Source organism: Fundulus heteroclitus, chromosome 15 (genome assembly GCF_011125445.2).
Source record: "Fundulus heteroclitus isolate FHET01 chromosome 15, MU-UCD_Fhet_4.1, whole genome shotgun sequence".
NCBI classification, from domain to species: Eukaryota; Metazoa; Chordata; class Actinopteri; order Cyprinodontiformes; family Fundulidae; genus Fundulus; species Fundulus heteroclitus.
Genome location: NC_046375.1, coordinates 11,443,556 through 11,462,857, shown reverse-complemented (window position 1 = coordinate 11,462,857; position 19,302 = coordinate 11,443,556). Strand labels below are relative to the sequence as shown.

The 19,302-nt window shown below is 38.8% G+C and overlaps 1 protein-coding gene across 2 annotated transcripts in view; it reads right to left on the bottom strand.

Moving 5' to 3' along the window:
* Window positions 1–2,067: 2,067 nt before the first annotated feature.
* grm1a (glutamate receptor, metabotropic 1a) overlaps window positions 2,068–19,302 on the bottom strand; it is a 53,886-nt gene continuing 36,651 nt past the window's right edge. The window contains exons 5-9 of one of the 2 annotated variants that reach the window (XM_012867400.3): window positions 17,414–17,660; window positions 16,825–16,987; window positions 14,658–14,784; window positions 9,930–10,866; window positions 2,068–4,645 (exon numbers count right to left, since the gene is read on the bottom strand). In XM_012867400.3, the coding sequence (XP_012722854.2) occupies window positions 3,838–4,645; window positions 9,930–10,866; window positions 14,658–14,784; window positions 16,825–16,987; window positions 17,414–17,660 (2,282 nt within the window). In that variant the 3' untranslated portion in view covers window positions 2,068–3,837. The remainder of the gene's footprint in view (window positions 4,646–9,929; window positions 10,867–14,657; window positions 14,785–16,824; window positions 16,988–17,413; window positions 17,661–19,302) is intronic. The other variant, XM_036147385.1, reaches the window with a different exon arrangement.

Sequence of the window (19,302 nt, the reverse complement as noted above, 5' to 3'; positions counted from 1 at the left end):
GCACTGCTCCTTGACAAGTATCTGCGGACAGTTTCAAAATGTATAAACTTTTTTTTTTCTTTTTTTCTGTTCACTTTCTAAATATATAAACATTTATCCATATTACAAACAAACCACCTGTGCGGGGGGAACAAAAACAAGAGATGGCTTGAACAGTATTACAAACTTTGAGAGCTTGCACAACTTGTACTGTGTGTTTCCAATACAATGACACAGCAAAACCTGGAAAAACGTGGAACTATATCAGCGCGGCATGAAAAGCAAAACCATTTCTTTTGAACAAAAATCACCTTTCTTGCTTATAAAACTTGTTCCCAGGGCTGTAATTTAGTGTAAACTGTATCAACAGCAATGCTGTCCTCTACAATCGCACTATCACCTTTATTAGATGACTTAGATAGACAAAGGTTTCAAACTAGGGAATTGCATGATATGTATATATCGTACAGCTTAAGTCTTCAGCTGAATGGCAGTTTATTGGTATTTTTGGGTTGAGACCTTAGTATGTAACCAAGATTTGGCACAGTTCCCAATATTTTGTTAAATTTAAATCTTGCATATCTGAGGAGGGGGAAAAAACTGGAGGTTCTCTGAACTAATAATTGGGAAAGCCTTTTTGTAACGCATCTTTAAGTTTTTTACTGATCTGATCTAAACATAAATGAATTGCATTTAGAGTCTCAACAGGAAAGATGTCTTACTTTTTATTACTATTATTAGAAATGTGACGGCACAAGAATATTTGGTACAAGCCTTTCAGTTTGGCAAGCGCCTGCTCTGAACAAATGAAGATGTGTTTGTATGTATAGGTGCTCATTGGAAATGGCACCACCTGTGTGTTAACACAACTGATATGAAGAAGCTGCCTAGGCTTCAGACAGCCTCTTGCTGCTTGGCCTAAACCAAAATAAATGCAGTGCAAATCTTTATAACACAATTATATTCCTATATGGAGAAATTCAATCTTAAACATATATTTAAAGAAATAGAGCCACATCATAAAGACCTGCTTCATCAGCATTTTATCATTCTATCAGCTTCATATAGGAAAGAAGGAGCAGTGTACCACAACCGATCAAGATCTTGTTCTGGTGCCCTCACTACTAATTCAAATGCTGATCTAAATGCAAAAACTATGATATTTCCAGGGTTCCTGTGCAGTCTGTAAATGTCCGGAAAACTATTGACTTTGATTGTACAACATTTTCAACTCTGGATAAGGAATGGTAAAAACTGTGTCCAATATCCATTATCCAAAAGTACCATTCAAGTTTTTTTTTTTTTTAGCTTTCAAAGTTCTTTAATTCTGTGTATTAAACAGGACTCAGTATTCTTGAATTGGGTTCAATTCAATTGTCAAACAAAACGTAAGTAAGTTTGTAAGATAGCAGCTCCCAAACTGTTGTAAGAGTTAAATGTATTTGATCTGTTGGATAATCCAAGCTAGCCTTTTTCAATTATTCAGTTTGAAGTAATGCAAATTTGGAGAAATAAAAAAAAACTGTCTAACAGTGATTTACCAAACTGTCAAATGTAAAACCAGATTCACCACTGTTTTTTTCTTATTTGAGTAATTTAGTCAAATGTTGATCATGTCAAATACCGAGAGGAAAAATGTAGAAAGCTGAAAAGTTTAGATTTTGGAAATATTGCATTTGTAAGAATCTTTGTACAATATTGTAGATGTACATTTTAATAGTTTTATGTTTTTAATCTTTTAAGTTTACTTTGGCACATTATTTTTTTCAACAGAGTTTTTATTTGGCAAGAAATTTACTCTGTTGCACAGTTTAATACAGTGATAAAAACTAATTTTATCCTTCAATTTCATCAGACTGAAAATATAGTTGCATTTGATGCTTGCGTGCACTTTAAACGGAGGACTGTTCTGTACCGTTACATCTCTACCTTTTCAATACATTTCTTTTTATTCTTACAGACCTTTGCGATTGCACCATCAAAACCAAAACTGCATCTTTTATCATGCTTCTGAGCGTCCATCTTAGCTTAAAAGGAGAGGCCTGTACTACAAAGCAGGTTCAACAAAAGTTTATTTTGTTTGTTTTAGCTCAGCTAAAACTTGGTCAGTCCAAGTTTAATGGCTCTGGATGTCCATCCCTTTATGTAAGATTAATAGGATTGAAATTGTTGGATCAATGACAATAAAGAGGCAGATGGCAAAGCTGGGTAAAAAAAAAAGTACAGGGATTAATAAGCTTACCAATATCAATGCCACATTACTAAAGTACAAATAGATTTATCGTTGCATATTGCATTACCTTAATTATGCTTCATCCCTCATACAAATTAGCTATTAATTTTAATTTGCAATGATTTATTTTATGTGTTGCTTAAAAGTTACTATTAATCTTTTAATGTAGTCTAAGACTATTGTCATTTTCTTCACTCAACTACTTTAGTTTCATGTAAAGCACTTTGAATTATCTTGTGAATTCAGATGAATGGACCTTCGTTTGAAACCAGTTATTCACATTATATATATAATATCTATGGTAACTGAACATGTTAAAATGCAGGTATAATGCAGACCGGATGAGATATGGATGTTCTTCTTTGATCATAGTTGCCCTTTTTCATTTAATGTATTAAGCATAAAAATTTCAACAGAATCTGTTAAAAGTGGTTGTTACTCATCATGTCAACCTTGTGAGAAATGTCTAAATAAGTGACTGAATAGATGCAATAGCACCTTTTAAAGAGGAGCTATTTACCTGGTGAGAGTGTACTCAGCTAATTTTACACATTTTAAGTTATTAGGCTAATTCTTGTATTATTTCATGTTTGATCATGAAGGCACTGCTAAGTTTGTTATAAAAAAGGCCAAAGTTTCTGTATATTCCCATTCTACCATCTACGGTTCTAATCGCACTTTTGCTCTTCTTTCAATTCCAAATTGTTCAGCAGTTGACTTAGTTTGATTCATGAGTTTTCACTAAGGTGTGGTGATGGATCCTGAAGCCAGACCAGTTGAGAACCACTAAACATTAAGAACATGTTTTTGAAAAGTGAGAAATGAAAGTATGTCTAGATAAGGATGTTTATTAATCTCTGAATGTAGTTGAAAGGTTGATTAAATGGACAAACCGAAATTGACTTCTACTATTATTTTTGTTCAAGCTAACTTTGACACTATGTGTAGGTATTGGCTAAATAATGGCAATGCCTCTGCCCAACTCCAAATAACTATAAAAAGATGCTAATGGGTGTCCAGTGTTTCGAGGAAAGATGGTTCCTGTTACTGAGGCCTGAGAAAAAGTTCAAATCATAAGAAAATAACCCTCCCACACATTCTTAACCATAGATACAATTCAAAGTGAAGCTCATCGGGTTACTGTAAATGTTTAGGTTGATTTTCAGACATTTAAGCTCTAAAATAAATCTACGTTATGAATGGCCACTTAATAAAACTTAACTGTGTAACTCAAAGAGAAACAGAAGAGACTCGGTCACTGTCTGGGCACTGGTGACCTTTTGGTTTCTTCGTATTTGTTGATCTCTTATTTTGGAAACCTAACCTACATCATTAAGCCATTAAATCTGCTTCATAGCACAAGCCTCCAATCGGCTTTAGCCTGCTTCACTGTTTTACATTTTTTCAAAATAGCATTGTGCTCTGACAACCCTTCCCAAAAGCACTCTTACAGTAAATTATTCCCTGTGTATTTATACTTACACATTCGTTTTACTCACCTACTAATAAAGGAAATAAATCAAGCAAGCAAATTATCCGGTAAAAAAAAAAATTGAAAAGTTGTTTTCTGTGAGTATCTGGATGTTTTGGAGGAAATGTCCACTGGAGTTTTGTCGGTTCTGCTCTCACAGTGTTGAGGAGCTGTGTGCAAAGTTCTGTAGGATACTTGAGGCGTAGATCGAGCTACCGAGCATGGAATCGATGATGGGGGAGCCACTCGCCGACTCCCCTGAACACACAGAGTCTCTGAAGGGGGAGGGGGGAGACAGGGCCAGGGATTCTTCCAAATTGGTCTTATTCGGAGGTAAATCCTCACCTTCTCCTACCTCCCCCTCCCGCTCTTCCTTGGCATCATAAATATAGCTGTGCAAGAGGTCCAGTTCCTCGTCCTCAGACACTTCGTCTCCAAAGTCCCCCAGTCTTGGGGATGAAGGAAGCTGAGAGGGTATTCGGCTTAAAGGCTCGTTGGCAGGAATCTGCTCCCTAGCGGTGCGTTTTTTTAGTGCGGGGATGTGGGAGCTTTGTGTGTCCACCATGGCACCCTGAAAGCACTCACGGGTGGGGCGTGCAAAGTCAGAGGGCAGATTAGAAGCCGGCTCATCTATATCAAATTCCGGTGCTCGCCTCTGTTCAGAGCAAGGCGGAGTCCAGAGGGGGCGCTGCGCATCCCCCTCGCCGTCTTCCTCCGCCTGATTGCACGGAGGCTTGGCGCCAGGCGTGTCCTGGGGAGGGTGGGGGTCTGTGCCAAGGTTGCTGGTGGAGGGCTCACAACTGTGGGGGTCGGGGGTGTTAGTTAGGGGCCTGATGACCGCTGTCTGATTCGAGCCGGCTTCCTGTTTCCTCACATGCACAGACAGTCTGTGCCACACATTCCCCCCCCTCGGAGGGTGTCTTGGACCTGATTCAGACCATGACACAGACTTGCCATTAGAACTATGAATGAGATAAAGACCCAAGTTACTATCAGAGGAAACCAGGAGGTGGAGGCAGAAAAAGAGCAAAACACAACAGCAGCAACGTACCACGAAAAGAGGCTGTAGCATTTCAACATTTCGGATGCATGTCAAAATACTTTTTAACCACATGATTAGAAATTAAAGGCTTTGCTATGCAGCTAACTCGTGAGCCCCAGGGACTGTTACATGTAGCTCAACAAACAGTGATTCATAATGCGCTGCAGACAGCATTATGATCCTCCAGTTGCTTTAGACAGTTAAAGAATTGGGAGCCATCCAACTCATTTCTCAATTCCTTTTTTTTTTTTTTTTTTTTTTTTCTGAAAAAACAGGATGCATGCATTAGCACAGATTCTTTTTTTCTTTAAGTCAACTGGCCTGACGAGGACGCACAGTTTAGTCCAAAATGAGCTTGGACTGGCTCTAGTGTAATTTATTTAGGAAGGTGATCAGGGGAGGGTGTACATGCTGAGAAAAGTTAAATGTGATGTTAATTCAGGATAGACCAAAAGCAGCAGGGATGGCCGGTCTCCTCTTTGGAAGGCTGCAGGGTCAAAAACACCAAAGTGACAGCATCATCGAGCAAGTGATACTTCAGTCAGGCAGATGTCTGCTGAATGCAAAACAAAAAGAAAATGCCAATCGCTTTAACGACCGCTGTGTTCAGTACTATACAAGAATCTTGACTCATCAAATCTCTACAATTTGCTTCCAACAAACCAAAGTGCTCTTCAACAAGATTTTGTCCAACGTTCTACAGATATTTTAGGGTTTTTCTTGTGACTTTGTTTGCTTTTTGACTCATGGTCTTTCGAATACCGGACCAGTTTCAGAGGAACAAGTTTATGTTTCTGAAACCATTTATCTTTTGACCTCAAATAATTAGCCCCTTACATTTAACCAATGGCAAAGGTACTTTTTTCTTTTTTTTTTTTAAATGGACATGTCATGTTGACACATTTTGCTCCTATCTTTCTCACATTGGTAGAAAATACCAAAAAATTACACAGTTTAATAAAGTAAAATAGTATTTGAGCATTAAAAATGTGATGCTACAACATGTACGTATATAAAACTTTTAATTATTCAGCCCTGACTCCAGATTGGCAACATTCAGAACGGTCCAGGTGTTTGCACTAAACTAATTATTGAACCCAGTTTTAATAATTAAATAAAACTAATATAAGTCTGTTTTCCATACTCAACACTAAATCATTTTTTCAGTGACTAACACAACCTAAAATTATTCAACCCCCTGAATTCTTCATTAAAGCAAACATGAGCAAATCTGTTGTAGTCTCAGGCCCACCTGATGCAAATAATCTAGGTCTTCAGATATACCTTGCAATGATTCATTGCATGTCAGAAATATGGCCAAGTCTGGAGAATTAAAAGAAAAATCAGAGAAGAGATCATAACCTTGCACAAACAAGCAGAAGGACGCAGAAAGATAGCAAAAGACCTGCAGCAAGACTCTGTGGCTGCAGCCACCCAGGTTTCAGTTTCTACAGAAAGCCACATAATGAACGCTGAAGGGCTCCATGCCTTCAGCTGAACAGTGTGAAATCTAACTCTTCAAATTGGGAAAACAATCAGAAACAGCACGCATCTTCTAAAGACGTGACAAGCCTTGATTTCTTCACATTTAAACTTCACAGGGGTTTTTTGTTTGTTTCATTTTTTTTATTGTGCGTTGCATGGCCACATAGCGAACTGTGAGCTAAGAGGTTTATATTTAAGAATGTGCTTGCCAGAGCTGCTTGTGCCTTTTTGAATTACGCAACTGGGTTATTTCCATTTCGTGTCTCCACCTCTTAGCATGTTTTGGGTATTTGTGCCATGGGTTAGGGATAATCCAATCAGTTTTTGTGATCTAGGGGGCGGGGCAGAAAGGTATGGAAGGTTTCTGCCCCCACCCCCCGCAAACAGGGGCATATTTCAATGATGCACGTCCTGCTAAAGAGGAAGCTCACAAATTTTAAAGCATTATAATTTGATACTTTCAAATGCAATACATCACTGCATAATGCAGGGGTTCCCAAAGTGGGGGTCGGGTCCCCCCCCCCCCCCCAATCCCAGGGGGTTCTCAAAAGACCTCTTAGGGGTTGTGAGAAGATTTGACAGTGATGTGCTAAAAACATTTTTTATTTATATTTCTTTTGTGAAACCGGTAGTAAAGTATAACTTTACAAGATGCTTAACAGTCCTCATTTTAAAGCAGGAGAAAGGCAGCATTTTTTTTTGTAAGAGTTCTTAGAAAGATATTACTTTATTCTGGTAATTTTACATTTCTTCTCAAAATAGTATGACTTTATTCTCATAATTTCCCCCGAAGAAAGAAAGAAAGAAAAAAAAACATCGGCTAAAAGGGGGTCACCAGTCCGTGGCACTATTAATTTTTGGTGGGTCGCAGGCTAGAAAGTGTGGGAACCCCTGGCATAATGCGTTGTATGACTTCTTGCACTTCCAACAGTTTGGGTCTGTTTACATATAAGGAAATGACATCAACACATATCGGCTTCCTGAAAGCTTGTTGGACTTTGTAGTGGCATATTTTACCGAATATCTGCTGCAACTTCAAAGGTACTTTAAAAGATTAGAGGAGAGCATGGATTTTTGGAAGCAAAGTGCAGAAATACAGAAATGGTTAAAGAAATTTGGATAATACTCTGCCTGTTTATTATATAATACACCTTTTAGCAGTTTAGTGTCAAAAAAGCCATTTTATTTGATGCCAGAAGTAAAAACAGTTTGACTGACAGTGCAGCCCTCCATTAAAGAAGAGAAATAAATCCCCCTTGCCACAATATTTTCCAGCCTTGACTCTACAGTGCTTGTATAGATGAATAAAGGTTAATGTTAGATGGGCTTCATAGCAAGAATTTAGAGACAACACCTAAACATTATAGGATCAAACTCATTCTCTGCCCCACTCCTTACTTTAGTCACCTGTCCACGTGTCACTGCTGTGGAGCTCAAAAGAGTTACATTAAAATATGGTTGGCTATATAACATCTGTTCTTAAATAATCATCGACATGTAGCAAGGCCAGTTAGCTTCAGAGACCAATCTTTGTGTGTTTTGTGATACATTGAAGTTAATTTCATCATTAGTATTTTATATCTCAGGGGGAGGGGGATGTGCCTAAAGAATCAATGTTTATCAAAGAAAATATAATTTCTGTGTTACTAAAACTAAGGTACTTAAATTTACATTTATATCAATTGTAGAACCTTGTAAAAGTATTCACGTCCCCTGAACCTTTTCACATTTTCTTGCATTACATCCACAAGCCTTAATGTATTTTGTTGGATTTTCATTCTATAGATTAACACAAAGCCCTGCACAATTCTAAAGTACAGGGAAATAAATCAATATTCTCATAATTCTTGAAAAACTAAAAATCTGTTAATTTTGACCCATCAACTCTGACCAGCTTCCTGTGCCTGCAGAGTAAATCATGATGCTGCCACCATTACTAGTCTGGGTGGGGATGATGCGTTTAAGGTTATATGGCAAACACCATATATGTCTTTCTTTCAGCATTGCCTGTCTTCTGGTCACTGTTCCATAAAGGCAATAACTGTGGAGAGCACACCTGATAGTTGTCTTATTAACAGATTATCCCACTTGAGCTGTACTTCTCTGCAGCTCCTCTAGAGTTAAAATGGGCCTTTTGGCTACTTCTCTTGCTATACTCAGGCGGCCTTTCAGTTTTCCTTGATAGGTATGTCTTGGTAGGTCTGCAGATGTGCCATACAGTGCTCTGTAAAAACTTTAACGCTTGAGATCTAACTCCGCTCTAAACTCCTTCACGACTTCGTCTGGTATGCCTTCGTGATATTTGTTTCATTAATGGGTTTTTTGGAAAGAAGATCTGAGACTTTCACAGATTAGGTGTGAGAGCCTTGGTCTTGAAATTTATTTACTAATTAGGTGAATTCTAACTTGTAGTGTGAATACAACTGCGCCACAAACTTTTTGAATTTTTACATGCAAGAAAAAGCAACTATGTATCTTTTTCTTTCCACTTCACTATTGTGTTCAACTCCATGTTGTTCTTGGAAAAAAAAAAAACTCGCAAAATACACTGAGGTGTGTGGTAGTAATGCAAAAAAAATCAACGGGGTACAAAGAATAACAGGTTCCAAAAAGGAAATCTAACATATCCATGCACAAACTTGCATACATGCATCATGAACATGGATGTCATGGCTTCATCTGTTTTTGCTTTACTGTGAAATATAAAGTTGGCTCCCTCTCCTAAAGATTTTTTTTAGATATGTATTTATTGTATTTATACAGTTTTATATATATATATATATATATATATATATATATATATATATATATATATATATATATATATATATATATATATATATATATATATATATATATATATATATATGTGTGTGTGTGTGTGTGTGTGTGTGTGTGTGTGTGTGTAATTCAGCACTGATATTCCAAACATATCAGCATCCAAAGGCCCTTTGATGTCCACTTAATGACCATAGTTCTATTCCAGTAGGTAAGAGCTTGTTTCTCAGTAGTCATTAGACCAATAATACTGCAATAGTTAGGCCAGTGGACCTCAATCCAGATATGAGAAAAAGGATTATACCTTTTCTTAAGAGATTTATCTCTAAGGGACTTAGACTATCATTTCCCAGGGCATCAACTCAAAGGAATGACTTAAAATAGGTCATGTAAATGTGCTAAACCAAATTTAATTCAATGTAATGCGGAGTTGATGTTGCTTTCTTGAACAACAGCCACTATGGGCTAAAAGATTTCTTAAAAGCATATTGCGCTTGAATTTTTATTTTATATTTTCATAGCATTTCTGTCCATGATGATTTTATGCAAACGTTTGCCTTTGACTACACTTCATAAGAACATAACACATCAATGTCATTTGCAAAAATAGGTGACAGACTTCTTTTCTTTTTTTTTTTCTTTTTTGCACTGAATCCTATTGCATTCCCTTTGCCACTGAAGTCAGAACTCGGATATGGGAATATACTGAACAACCAGCTTGATGGTTTCCCGATTGGAAATCTGTAATTCAAACAAATGTGCTAACTGTTGTGCTCCATGATGAAACAAACCATGCTTGTTGTTGTTTTTTTCCACTCAAAATTATGCAAATAAATTCTGGCTTACAAGTTCAAAGGGAAGGCACCATTATGTTCTAATTTGATTACACGATATGGAACATGATAAAATGCTCAGAAATCTTAAAAAGATCAGAGACTCACTTGGCATTTCCAGACACAGCCTTCTTCCGGCGGAACATGTTTAGAAAGTTGTTGCTGCCGCACTGAGCCGCAGACTTCCCATCGCCGACGTGCATGCGCACCACGTCGGATGTGGTGAAGGCGCTTCGGACATTCCTCTCGGGCTTGGCGATGATAATGTACATCTTGGGCGTGAACATGCAGCCCAGCGCCACGGTTACACTCAGGCTGACGGAGAACGATGTGGTTATGATCTTGTAGTTTGAGCCGAAATAGATTGGCACAAAGGCAAGCCAGATGATGCAGGTAGTGTACATTGTGAAGGCAATATATTTGGCCTCGTTGAAATTGGCAGGAACGTTCCGTGTCTTGAAGGCATAGTAGGTGCAGCTCATGATGAGCAGGCCGTTGTACCCCAGTGGCGCCACCATGCCTAAGTTGCTGGTGTTGCAGATGAGGTAGACCTCACTTATGCTCGGGTACGATTTGATGGGCTCAGGAGGCTCCAGTATAATGAGTGTTATCTCGAGAGTTAGCTGCACGCTGATAAGCATGAAGGCAATGATGACCTGGGCCCAGGCACTCATGAAGTGTGGTTTCCTGGTGCAGATCTTCTTCTTGCTGCCAGCCAGAATACGAGCAATTCGGTTCGTTTTAGTCACCAGGGCAGAGTAGCACATGGCAGAAGAAAGGCCCACCAAGAGTCTCTGCAGATAGCAGGAGGCGACCGTGGGGCGAGCAATTAAGGTGAACGGACAGATGTAACCCAAGAATATGCCTGCCAAGATGATGTAACAGAGTTCCCTGCTGGAGGATTTCACCACAGGCGTGTCACGGTACTGGATGAACACAAAGGTGACAAAGGAGGTGATCAGGATGCCGACGCAGGAGAAAACGACTGCGACAATGGATTCCACGTCGGCCCAGTCGAGATACTTCAGAGGCAGGGGCTGGCAGCCTGAAAGCAGAGGAGGAAATGTGGCGTCAGTTTCAAATATGGAAGCACATTGACAATACATGCATTTATGTGCACAAATGTGCTGCAGAGTACACGTGCTTTGTGGAGCCTTAACAAAGACTCACACATAGTTATTGCTTTATTATAAATGATAGTCTTATAGCATGGACTGAGCTTGTAAGTAAAGACCACAATTTCCAATAGACATGAGGTTAGTAGCATTGCAGAAGCTTGATTGTACCTTTATCCATTCCAAATCAAGCATAGTTTGGTGTTTGGGACTATCGACCTGTCTTGATGTGTGGTTGGGATCATTGTCTTATTAGAGCATACAATTGTGTTGAAGTGTAAACAATCTAGCTGTTGGTTTATTTTGAATATGTCCAACTTGGAGAAAGTCATCCTTCCTTAATATTCAACCCAGTTTGTTAAATGCATCGGCACCAATCGCAATAAAATAGGGACCCTTAGTATGATGCAACCTCCACCATGCTTGACACTTGGTAAATATCTTAAGCCTTTACTTCACTCCTTTAAGCAAACCTCTTGTCATTGAAGCTTAACAGCTCTCCTATAATCGTAAAAGATTTTGAAATACTAAATTTGGTTTGTTTATGTTGGCAGCAATGACTTTTATTCACACTAGTTGTTTTGTTTAGAGCAGCAACATATGTTCCAGTCGTCTTTGTCCAAGTGGATATTAAACTGATTTAACTGTGTATAGTCACACTGGAGTCCCAGCATCATCTTGCATATGATTCCTGGGTTATTCCCAAACATTCTGAGCAAAGTCTTTAAATCACGGGATCGGATGATTGCAACTCTGACATAGTTGGGTGCTTTAGAGGACAATGATTCCAAACATGCTTCAAAACAGGTTTTGGAATTGAAAAATGAGGCTAATATTAAGCTGCTAGAATGGGCCTAACCATAGAGTAAAAAAAAAAAAACAATCCTCAAAATGTTCTTTTTCTATGTATTACTGAATGCCAAACGTGAGGTATTATCACTAGTAAATTTGCTTTTCACGGGCGCTGCCATCTTGGCATCCAAATAACGCGTTGTTACTCTAATCACGCAAGAATATACATTATGATGTAGCAACTGCACCAGGCCCCGGAAAAGAGTATTGATTTTTTTCTCCCGAAATTTGGGCCAGGCCGCAACTTGATGTCACGCATTTCGGTCTGGTGTGGTCTGGTGTGGATAGATAGCACATCTGAGTCTGCTCTGCTCTGGTACACCTTGAGCATGACCTGCACGACACGTCGCTGCTCGCTGTGGAGTGCACTGTGCTGACTGAGTGCAGTTTCACCCAGCGCTCCTTGTGTGCGCAGTCAGTGCAGTGGTGCATGCCACATGGACTTGTAGCAGTCATACCATAGATAAAATATTTATTCACGTGGGGTTTTCTTCAGGCTCAAGCCAACAGTTCAACAGTGTTGGTCAGGCTCAGGTCGGGCTTCATGCCCACAAGCCTGGGTCTGGCTGGATTTACTGGTCCCGATCTATACTCTATCATGGAATATAACCACGCAATATATCAAAGCATATTGGAATGCCAGGCATATGGTTGCAAAAATAAACCACGTTCTCAAAGGGAAGTCCTCTTTCGAAAATTCCCAACCCATCGAAAGATATAAGAACAAACAGCAGCGTGGCATGCCGACTGACTAACACCCTGAAGTATGATGGGAAGATGTGTTTACACCCTCCTTGGTGCAGTTCATGTGTCACTTCCAGGCTTCTGGTTCAGTTAATAATGGCTGTGATCAAGGATTGCTCATAGTCTGCTATCACAAATGTTTTTCTTTTCTTTTTTTTTTGTATCAATTATGAATGCACCAATGTGTTACACTAAAAATACAACATGTTTTACATCAAAAGGCTTGTATACATTTGTCTGAGTTTAACTTTATCAAACGATTGTGGACTATGCTGAGAAGTCCACAAGATGTGCCCGTCAGACACATCTGGTACCTAGTTGTTGGCTATAAAGAGCCTAGATTCCCTGCTACAAACATTAGTGGGATTAGTGTGCATTTGACTCTGTGCGTTAGAGGAAATCTGTGTAAAAGTCTTGCTCATCAAATTTAAATTTTTACTTGCAAAAGGTTATGTCTGGTATCATTACTCCAGTTTGAAGAAGGAGCGATTGAAATTCATCTTTAATAGCCCCAAAATTAATAGACTAAAAGATGAGTGCGTGTTAAACTCTGACTGGTACCATGCATGTATGTACAAAACATGACCATGTGTGCTTTAACTGTACTAGTTGCATGGTTGTCATCTAGCAGGCAGAGGAATATTGAAGAGCTTAATGGGGGGGAAAAACTGACATCCCTCGACTTCCCCAGCTTAACACTCCATAAATTATATGCTTTGGCTAATAGCATCAAAATGACTTCACTGAGAAGCCCACTTTTGATCTGACGCCTAACATGTCAAAGCATTAGAAATCTGACATTTTAAAGTAGTCCTTGTAGCCTATCACTGAGAGAATGTGCTTTATTTTATTTTGGGTGAATCAAAACTTAAATCTGCCATTTTGGATTTGTTCAGTCACGATCCTGGAATAAAGAAACCATTCTAGGTAAACTAAAGGACACCTTCACCATTCTTTTCTCCTAACTTAATGAGATTGAAGGGGAAATTTCTTTCTCAACACTCCACTGAAGTGTGCTCCCTAGCCTCATGGCAGTAATAGGATTTTACACTTGGGAATGGAGAGCTCCTCTCAACTTCATAAATTGCTGTCAAAACAACCACCGGGATTCAACAAGGTGAAGAGCAGAGAGCAAGGAAGTAGGCAACATCCCTCTTTTTTAAGTAACAAGGAGCCCAAGGAAGCAGTGAGAGAGCCTGGGCATAGGATGCAACTGATGAAAAGAATCTGTAGGAAAAAGGCAGCGAGACTGGCGAGGAAAGGATCAGTTTCAGGTGGAAGGATGAACTTTTAAAGCATAAACTCGTCTGTATGTCAATACACATTGACCTAATAATTCAGATCAGGCAAACAATTGCTTTGATGGGCACAGAAACAGGTGAAATATTATTGGTTGGTTCAGAAACTTTAATAATTACACTTAAAAACAGATAGTCACATAAAATGTATAAATACTCAGTTTAATCCTCACTGTTTGGTATTCAGATCAGACAAAACTTTTCCTGGCTTAGGTCAGATAGTATTTCCTTAATTATTTCTATTTGCTAAAAAAGAAATAAAAACAGAATAATGAAAATGAAATATTTCATCTAAACTTTTCAAAAATAATTTAAATTCCAAGGTTTACTAAGTCTGCTTAAACCTATTTGGAAAATCCCAAATGATCATGCCATGGCATTGTAAGCTTTGCATTGTATTATAAACCACAGTCGAGTACAATTGCGGCCCCTGTGTTGGAGTATTTTAAGGCACACCTTAAACACAGGTTCTTGCATGACATCAAGAAGAGAGCATAAGAAATCAGGCATGATATCAGGAAGACAGTGTGTGGAGTATGTCTGGATACCAAAACATTTAACACCATTTTTTAAACACCAATAATATGGACAAGTCTGAACCTGCAGAAAATTTACAAAAAATGTAAAAAAAAACAAAAAAAAAAAAACTGGCATTACACGCTTAAAATGTGCCTAATAACTCTAACTGATCAAACCCAAGAAAAGCTGCAGGTTATTTAATGTCTGACAATGAGGAAAGACAACAAGCCTATGTGTCATTTTAATACAATGTATGTAAATATCGAGTATCAAAAATGGCAAATAGAAACAAAGCAAGACTTTCCTACCTGCCAGCTCTTCATCGGGCCACCATCCTAGCTCGCAGGCCTTGCAGGTAAACTCGTCTTGAACATACTCGTTATCCTTGCAGGTCGTGCAGATCCAACAGCAGCTCACCTCCCCTTTCCTTATCACCTGCACATAGACACGATTCACATAGAGGGAGCATAGGCATCTAAGGAGCAGATCATAACACTAATCCAATCACAACACGGAGCACAGTACACCTTAAGGAGCATAAAATAGTGATAGGCATCAAGGAAAATGTCAAAGCCAGGCATCTGTTATTGCCTTTTTTCTCGAGTACGTGACAGTGGGAAAACAAGGCTAACTGTTCTTATATTCTGCTCCCGCAGAAGCTGTTACCGGCTCTGTGATAAGCAAATAAAATGTGATAAGTGGGGCAAGAAACAAAAGCGCATAGAGGAAGAAGGATAGGGAAGGCAACAGGGAGAGGCTGAACCCTCCCTTTAGGGCAGCTTATGGTACAGCCATGGAAACTAATCAACCCCTGCAGAGGTCAGTCGGGGCATTTCATGAAGGTGGGCTGAGTCCCAGTTTGATTATTCCCTAAGGCAAATTGGCCTTCTCCTCATACAGGTAGACTGAATGTCCCAGTAATTTTAAGGAACAACAATGTGTTTGTGAATTGTGGCATGGTCACAAATGAAATCGCTCAGGACAGAGTAACGCCTGAAAGGTAAATTCCACTTAAGGTTGTATTAAGTAGTTAAGACTTAGAATGTATTTCATTAATAGCAAATACTAATGACATTCACCAGTACATAGCCCTGGGGCAGTACATACATGGCTGTGCAACATCTCAGTTCTCCGGGTAATGGCAACCCCAAATGAGCTTAAATAGGAGGCAACTGGAACTGTTTCAACACCAGGAGTCTTGGCTCGCACTTGAGCTACCGATAGTCGGAGCGCAATTGCAGTTTAAGCTCCCAAGCTTATGAAACCCTTTACTGAGACTCATTTCAAAGATGCTGTCTCATCATGATTTAGGAGTACTCAACTCACACCGAACAATAGACCCCAACGACCCAGGAGAGTGACGAGTGGGGCGTTGATTTGCATCCAACTTGGAATTAGCCGAGGAGTATGGGCCGCCATGAGTTTAAAAACAGACTTCTGGAATTGGGCAATTGTGGACATTTCCCGCTTTGCAAGTTCAACATAATAATTATTATAACATGCAAGATTGAAGATGCAAGGACTTCATCACTTATTGCTGGAGCAGAATTGCATCAGATGAACCTGGGTTTAGAAAACATTAGCAAACAAACGGCATCATCAAGACAAAGACACACGCGACATAGACCGGGGATAAAGTTGAAGAGAATTATAAAGAAGGGCTATGTTATAAAACAATACCATAGTCTTTGGACATGGAAAATAGAAATGATCACACCCTTAAAGCAACATTTGAGTGGTTTAACACAAAACCTATAAATTTGGTGGTGAAATGGCCTAAAGACATTAAAATTGGCACCAGTCCAATGGGTGAAACTGGGTCAATATTCATATCGATGTTTATTTCCATCTAGTTGTTGTTTGTGTACTTGTTTCAGGAGGGGCGTGGGAGGTTTGGATGGCCATGTGACGTGATAGTGATGCAGCACAGGATTGTGGGATATTTAGCTGAAGCAAAGAAGCAATTTCACAAGTTTTAGGGAACAATATATATATATTTACTAATATATATAGTATATATAATATTTGCAAATACCAATATTGGCCCAGATTTTCACATCAGAGATTATCTTGTTCAAATTGGAATTTGTTCAAATGATTCAGCAAATTTATGGTTTATAAAATGCTGCTGATGATGTATAGTTTCCTCAAAATAGCTGAAAGTTTCCTTAAATTGAAGAAGTTTCCCTAAAAGCTTAACATGCATAGATTTGTCTTGATTTAAAATTACTCTTTTAATGGGATTTGTGTAGATATTCAACCTCAAACTTGGACCAACACATGCTCCAAGTCTTAAAAATCATATTTAAAATCATTAGAAAGCCATCGATTTTTAAATTCATCTTCTCTTGCTAAAGTAGCTATTTGGAGCTGTTAAATGACTATTGATTTTTCAGACATTTGTTTTTTGATGAAACTCTGGGAACGTTTATTTGAGGCTGCAGATGTCCCTTCAAGCAGGATTCGAATGCTCACCTTAATCTGTCCTTTGGAGCAAGGGTCACTGCAGACTGAGCGAACTATCTCGCTGCTGTTCATCCACAGCTTGTTGTCGTCCATGTAAAGGATGCCTTCATGCCAGGACCCTACATTTATGTAGTCAAAGCCACCCACATTCTGGAGATTCATGATGTCATACCTGGAAATCCGGAGAGAAATAGAGAGAGATGGCAGACAAACATGGTAAACAGGAGAAAGACGAAGATAATGGGGGGGGGGGGGTGATTTGAGGACATCAAGCAACTTGGCAAACATTTTCTTCATTTAAAATTTTGTTTTGCAATGGGAGATCTTTTTAGTGTCTTCAAGAGTACAAAGCGTTCTCATTTTTAAAGTGGGCCATGATGTGGTTCACCTGACCTCTGACCCTGACCTCACACTGTTTTCCCACTGTTGAATGGTGTCTATTGTGCTGGGGAACAAAAGATGAAGTGGACTGGCACAGTGGACCATCCGCTGAATCTGTTTCAGTCCAAACTAATTACATCCCTCCGTGCTCAGGACCTGTGCACATGTATGGGCTTGTGCACGAAGGCTCTGGTTCTAATTTTCTCCTTTTTCTCACCTGCCTGGAGTGTCTCCATTTTGGTCAAAGTAAATATCCTCCCCCGACACTCCTTTGAAGGACGTCTTGAGCAGGTAGTCCAGCAGCTTGCTGCCATCAATTGGATCCATTGCCTCACAGAGTCCTGGCTGATCCGGACACAGCTCCTTGTGCATATCATGCAGGCCGTGAGCCATGGCGTAGATGGCATTTATGACAAAACCCATCTTACTGTCTTGAACGTAGTTCTCGTGTAGGTCTTCGTTTCCTGTAGAAAGGAAATACAGAGTTGTGAAATGTCTTTTTTTCTGTTTTTATGCCAGTTTAGGTTGGGAGTGAAAGCCTTAGAAGCGTGAAGAAATCTGAATCAGATGCAGAAAACATGAAAGCAAACCAAGGTCTTTTCTGCTGAAATTTCTTAGTGCATTTATCATTGTATTCATTCAATAGTTCCATAGGAAACAGACTGGGGGGAACATTCAGGAGAATACTGTGAGAATGCGTGTATAAAATTAAGTTTACATACATGCAACATGGGCCAAAACGGCATATTCATTTTGGGGTTTCTTAAAGATGCATTTGGAGTGTTTCTTTCCAGGATGTAGTACTTATACAACAAACAACTTCAGTGATAAAAAAAACTAGGGCTAGGTGCAAAAGTTTTTGTTTTTTTTTGCAGTCAAAATTATTGTAAGCTTTATCCAACCCAAACCAGTTTGGATGTGTACTTTGGGGTCATTGTCTAAGTGGAACACCAAAATATGAAAAGGCGAATAACCAAGTAAGAAATAACTAAAACTGCAACCAAGCAGTATTGAACACTAAGACAACCAGAGCAAAATATAAAACAGAACAATAGGAATGAAACAGAAAACAAATTTAAAGTCCATTAGATCATAGCCAAGCCTGTTGGCCTGAGATCCACTAATTCTAATGAAGAGACTAGTCAAACTTTTAGCCAGAGTTATACCAGTGACTGCCAAACGTTGTTTCTCTGCAACTTGTTAAACTATACGTATGCAGATATTATTGGAGTTGTATGCATTATTTGAACCTGAATGCACATTTTGACTGTGCATGGATTAGAGAGAATCCACCACGAGTTAAATTGTTTGCTTTGGAAAGAAGTGTTCAAATGTGTCTTTAAAAGCTCCAAAATTAGAATGATTTTCATCCCTGTCGGGAGTTTGTGTCATTTAATGGCATTGCCCAGAGATCATATACTTATTTCCTTTTAGAAAACTGTGACATTCTGTAAAATAAATGATTAATTCAAATAAACCAGTTTCACGTTGGTGTTAAATAACATTTCTTTGTTTCTTTATAGGTAAAAATGTGTCAATCTTTGTGATGAATGCAGGTCATTTCACCCCTTTGACCTTTGGTCTTTTTGTATAATCTCATTTGACCATGTAAGGATAAGTAGTTATGTGAGCCCAACAAATCATTTGAACCAGCAGAAGAGGTGTGCAGATATTTTGGTGTGATCAAGGACAATAATCTGTCATATTTCAGAGGAGTCACCTGACCCACAAAGGAATCAGAACTAGAATGAACGCACTTAGGGTGAGATACAAAATGTTTTGAAAAGGTCCTAAAATACAATGCATTTAAATTAAATTACACTAAATGTAAATAAAATCAATCTTATTTGAACTACAAAATAAAATGAAGTGAAATAAATATTTGATTGAATTTATGTACAATTTGAAAATTTTTATGACTATTTATCCCCATAATAAATCCTAATACTGGTGTTGATTGGCAAAGGGGTGAACTGCGCCCTTTGTGACAAATACATGCACATTCACTCAAGAATTAGCAATTCCTGGTCCAGATAAGTCCCATTTATCTATGCTTGGTTTGGATTATACAGTTCTATCCATCTATCTATCTATCTATCTATCTAT